General features: G+C 33.3%; 1 protein-coding gene across 1 annotated transcript; it reads left to right on the top strand.

The window, feature by feature from the left end:
- The first annotated feature begins 2,764 nt into the window (after window positions 1–2,764).
- Window positions 2,765–5,467, top strand: LOC145128457 (CASP-like protein 5B1). The gene is made up of 4 exons (XM_079063245.1): window positions 2,765–2,890; window positions 3,026–3,203; window positions 4,310–4,442; window positions 5,195–5,467. The coding sequence occupies exons 2-4, from the start codon at window positions 3,073–3,075 to the stop codon at window positions 5,399–5,401; spliced, it is 471 nt and encodes a 156-aa protein (XP_078919371.1). The 5' UTR covers window positions 2,765–2,890; window positions 3,026–3,072; the 3' UTR covers window positions 5,402–5,467.
- The last annotated feature ends 367 nt before the right edge of the window (window positions 5,468–5,834 follow it).

Raw genomic sequence — 5,834 nt, 5'->3', positions numbered from 1 at the left:
TACAAGTCTTCTTCTTCTTCACTAAGCACCACACACACACAAAACACCCATACAAACTCAATCTCTTTGAAAAATGGATTAGGGTATTGAGATATGGCTCAAGAGGCAATGGAGGCTGAAAAGGTGAAGGACTTGGGGGACTTAATGTGCTTAAATAGGGTGCAAAACCTAAAAATTGGGTTTTCCCCTGGTTGACGTACGCCCTGCGTACACATGGGTACGCCCAGCGTACCAGGGGAACTCCCCGACTCATGCATTCGTAGGAGTACGCCCGACATACCTTATGTACGCCCAACGTACTCGGGTCCAAGCCAAGGAAATAAATGCGATAAATGGTTAAGAGTTTTGTCTGACAAGTCGGGTGTTACAGATGTCACACGTCTCGAGGCTGTGACTTGTTACCCGTCACCTCTCCCGTTGGGATAACACATATCCCTCGTAACTATGTCCCCATTCTGGGACCTATTACTAAGTTCCAACCTTAGGAACTTGTGACCATGACCTATCATAAATATTCACAATCTATTTCCTAGTACTCACCCATGGAGTACCTCATATCCTCAATCACAACAAAGACATTTTATACCCTTTTCACACCTATTTTTCTATAAAGCTTCTGACATACATTCACACATAAGCTTGTGCTAACATCTTTCCATAAAGCTCAAACCATAATGCTTAGCTATATCTATAGTACCCACCTTTGGAGTACAATGTGTTCTAAATCACATAGAAGGCATTTCATGGATTTTTAGTTTCTACACGTATAGATTTTGTATAAACTTTTGATACACATACACACTTATAGCTTTTCATAAGCTTTTGATACACATACACACCTATATCTTTTATATACAACTTTGTTGTTTATCATAGTTTAGATATGCAAATGTTTCATAAAAGTAACCTTATTCGGGTATATCACGTCGACAAGATAATACACATGCTTGCATTGTTCTCAGTTAATATAAAACTGACAATTGGGTGCGGTTCCATTTTATACATTATCGAATAATAGAAATTGATTGACGATGTTGATGTGGTTGTTGGAATCGGCAAAACCATAGAATGCATGTCAAACCAATAAATCTTGCGAGGCTCGAACATAATTGTAAGGTATTCATGATCACCTCTCATATATTGACCTCCCCATGTTGTTGGAAAATTCCTCCAAGCCCAATGTATACAATCAAGGTTTCCTAACATTCTAGAAAATCCATGTATGGATGCATGTGTCGCATACAACATTTATATGTCGCTCTCGATCGATTTACACAAATATCCTCATCTATACATCTCAATTATACCTTCACAAAACATATCTAAACTTTCACGTGAGGTTCTTGTAGACATCTTCAAATACTCATCACAAGCGTTAAGAACTATCATATATGTGATTTGACATATTGCAGATGTACACTTCTATTATGGAGTAAAAGACCTTTTACCTCTACCATCCATGATATTCTAGAATATGGGTATTGTCTTTCCATATCATCAACACATCGTAAGAATCGTTCTCGTTACAATCGAAACCTTGTTCTAAACGGCTCAATGCTCAACACCATATATGGAATTCTCAATGAAGTAATATTTTACAAGACGATCATGTGTTTCACAATTTATGTATATATAAATTCATGTATTTGTTGGCCCGCTTGAACTTGTTGGTATCACCAAATAGAATGAATGTAGCTTGAGCCATTGTTGATAAACGATTAATGTTATCCTTGAACGTACTTATGTAGGCCTTGCAGTATCACCGTGTTCACTCCCCCTAACCTAAGTGACCCAGAAAACGAAAACTTTGGTGTAAAGTTGTCAAAGGGTATCATATATTTTTAAAATAAACCAAAAAAAAACTTTTGTTTATAAAAAAGAAGTCATAGTAAGTTCTATAGAATAAGTAGGCCATTCAGATATCTATTTAAATTATTTTACCATTCAACTTTTAATATTATTATAGTGATATGAAAATTTTAAACTTTCTTATCAGAAATGATTATTTGGATGACAATGTTGAATCAATTCACTGAAAAAAAAAACTGAAATTTTGGAACATTTTAAGAGAACCAGTCAAACTATCGGTTGCGTGTACAATTGAATTTTAGAAGCTTTTATTTTTGATACACGTGTTTTTGTAATCTATATGACTTTATACATTGATTATAAATTAATATATCCACCACATGTTATCATGTTCACAGCTTGATCTCTATATTAACTTTTATATGACACAAAAAAATATTTACATCAATAAATCAATAATCATTACAAACAAAATCAATATCTCTATCAACATTACTACAATACACATGTAATATTACTATAATCCATGAACATAATGATATATATTATGAAAACAATTCCACTAAAACAAACCCTTGTAAAGATGTGATGGTAACCAAATGTTTTAGTGGTAAAAACTTTAAAAAAAAATCAAAATTTTCACAATATCGAGACAAAAAATACGGCTAACTGGTTAAATTCTTTTTAAGAGAAGTTTGGATGACTTAGATGAAATATATACTAATAAACTTTGTTACTATTTTTTACTGATGTTGCTCAATATTGTAACTAAAATAACCAAATTCCAAACAAAAAGTTCAAAATTTTCATTACAATTGAAGATTATTTTATGTTTAAAGTTAAATATATTAAAAAGATTTATAATTATAATAAACTAATCATAAATATGGTTACTAATTTATATTTTTAGCAAGTTTGACAATGGTGAGTTAACAGAAAAAAGGTGATGGAAATGGGGCACCACCAAAGAAAGTTGTTAGTTTTGCGAAAATCCAAAGAAAGTTGTGAAATTTTTAAAAAATTGGTTTGCTGCTTCCTGACTTTCAACTTTCAAGTTCCATCACCGAAAAAAGGGCAACAGGTATTGTGCTTATTCTCTGCGAATTTGGCGTCAGATTAGGGATCCATCATCCCGCTTTCATTTTCATCTCAAAAACCTAATTTCTACCATAAATCTTCATCTCCATCCAACAATCACCATCACCACATGTAACAGGATTTCTTCCTATCAAATACCACAAACAAAATCAGTGAGACAGAGACATGAAGCGATGCTTTGGTACTCCAGGGATCGCAAGCGGCCTTGTCTTGAGGATTTTTCAGTGCTTATTTGCTTCTGCTTCTATCGCCGTCATGGCTGCTTCTTCCGGTTTCTCTAGCGCCACCTCCTTCTGGTCTCTCTCTCTCTCTCTCTCTCTCTCTCTCTCTCTCTCTCACACACACACACACACACACACACACACACAGTTACTGCTCCGAAATGGCGTATGCTTGCTATGAATATCTGTGTTTCTATAGTTTGATGCTGTTACTTCTATTCTCATTTCCTTTAACTGTTTTGTTTCTAATTTGGCTTCGATTACATATATTGTTTCGTAATTTCTAAAATCTATCATGTTTCTATACGAGGGCAAATTTAATTACAAGGATTATGTTGTCGCAAGGAATTCTTCAAGTTTCATCTAACCTCCTTGTAACAATTTAGGTCATCTCATCATATGATTCAAAACGGATATAATTATAAGTATGAATTACATGAAAAGCTTGAATGTACCCCATCTGTTGAGATACTAGAAATGAAAATTTCTAAATTATTTATAGGATGCGGGGTAAATTTCTGGATTCAATACAGTACCAAAAAATGAAAACAAGTATGCCTTAGTTTTTTGGCTATAAGATTTTTTGTTGGTGAGAACAATTTTATATCTAAAAACATGCTCTGTAGATTTGATTCATAGTAAACTTTTGATCACTTATGTTTTAAGGCTGATGAAGGTCACAAGTTGCTTAAATCCTTGAGAGGTTTTAAGTTTCTTTTTTATTTGTGCTCTTAAATCTTGAAGATTGAAAACATATGGAATTTCTAGTTAAGTATACTTTTATGATGTTGGAGTTGGACCTCTCTTTTGTCATTAATGAGGTCACATTTGTTCCTTCACATTTCACACACGCATGGTTACAAGTTTCTTAACTACAGTTGCTAAGTCAAACCATTGATGGTCCCATATAGTGATCATAGTGCCATGTCAGCACACGTTTGACTTGGTCAACCGGTTACCAAATGATGTAAAAAGTTCAGTGACCTAGGTGGGACAAATGAATAAGTAGGTTGCTATTCTATGACCATAACCCTAATAAGTATACTCACAAACTAAATGTGGTTCTTGGATGTCTTTAATGCATTTTATTTATTCTAGAGACAATATCTTTTTTTTTGTGTAATATTATTGTTTGCATTCATTCATTCTAATTCGTGGTGTGTTATGTTTGAAATGATCAGCTATCTAATTGCAGCAATGGGACTACAAGTTTTATGGAGTTTTGGACTTGCTTGTCTTGACATTCATGCTCTAAGGGTTAAAAAAAATCTCCAGAGTCAAATCTTACTAAGCCTTGTTGTTGTTGGTGACTGGGTACGTATGTCATTTTACTTGCTTTCCAAGATTTATAATAGGAGTAAATTACATTTTTGGTCCCTCGATGTAGCTGATTTTTCCAATTTTGGTCCCAAAAAGTTTTCTCATGCAATTCTGGTACCCATTTGTAGGGTTCTTGTAATGTTTTTGATCCTTGTTCCATGTAAAATGACTTTTTTTGGTCCTTGAGTATAGCTGGTTTTTGTAATTTTGGTCCAAAAATATAGTTATTTTACATGTAACACGGACCAAAAATGTTATGAAAACCTCAATTAAGGACCAAAATTACAAAATAAAATCTTTTGGGACCAAAATTGCAAAAAATCAACTATACTCGAGGACCATAAATAGTTATTTTACTTGGAACATGGACTAAAAATCTCAAACAATGACCAAAATCAGGAGAGAACTTTTTGGGACCAAAATTGAAAAAATCAGCTATATAGGGACCAGGAATGTATTTTACTCTTTATAAATAAATTTGTCAAAATTGCACTAAATTTTTGGTCCCAAAAAGATCTCTATTGCAATTTCTGGTTCTTATTTGAGGTTTATTGTAACGGTTTTGGTCCCTATTCCAAGTAAAATGACTATTTTTGGTCTTAAAAATAGTCATTTTACTCGGAAGGAAGACAAAAAAAAAAACATTAAATAAGGACCAAAATTGAAAGAAAAACAATTTTGGGAGGAAATTGAAGAAATCAGGTATGGTATAGGGAGGAAAAACGTAATATTTTGTTGAAATTCAGGTGACTGCGATACTTGCACTTGCTGCGTCATCATCTTCAGCTGGAGTGATGGTTTTGTTGGACAGGGACTCGGAGTATTGCAAAGTTGACCAGCAGCTGTCGTGCAGTATGTTCCAGATCTCCATTGCTTTTGCGTTTCTTGCTTGGTTTCTTCTTGCTATTTCTTCTCACACTGTCCTTTGGTTGTTGGCATCCCTTTCTTCTTGATTTTTATTTCTCAACTCAACTCAACTCTAATTCTATTCTATGTAAATATATAAACATTCACACTTACTTCTCCATTCAAATCCCATTCCTCATAAACTATATATAAAATGCTAACCTGTCGTTTCTTAGGTTTTTTTTTTTTTTTTTTTTACACATTTAAAAGATTTCAACATGCGAACAAAAATAAAGAGAGTTTTATTATTCATAGACGAACTAGAGAGATTTCAACACAAGTTATCTGAATCTTATGGTCAAGTCCGTGATTTACCTCCACACAAGGAGGTTTTTAGTTTTTCTATCAGTCGCTTGGATTGTCCGCAAAACACAGTTTTTATAAGAATCCGCTTCTCGTCATCATCACATATGATTGTTAAATCATATATATATATATATATATATATATATATATATATATATATATATATATATATAT

This window comes from Lactuca virosa, chromosome 8 (assembly GCF_052849685.1).
Source record: "Lactuca virosa cultivar CGN04683 chromosome 8, Lactuca_virosa_CGN04683_v6, whole genome shotgun sequence".
Classification (NCBI taxonomy): domain Eukaryota; kingdom Viridiplantae; phylum Streptophyta; class Magnoliopsida; order Asterales; family Asteraceae; genus Lactuca; species Lactuca virosa.
Note: the sequence above shows the minus strand (reverse complement) of the source record. Positions and strands in the feature narration are given on the sequence as shown.

Coding starts and splice junctions, on each gene's coding strand:
- LOC145128457 (XM_079063245.1), top strand. CDS start 3,073: ATGAAGCGATGCTTTGGTACTCCAGGGATCGCAAGCGGCCTTGTCTTG. Junction 3,204..4,309: donor TCTAGCGCCACCTCCTTCTG/GTCTCTCTCTCT, acceptor TGAAATGATCAG/CTATCTAATTGCAGCAATGG. Junction 4,443..5,194: donor TTGTTGTTGTTGGTGACTGG/GTACGTATGTCA, acceptor GTTGAAATTCAG/GTGACTGCGATACTTGCACT.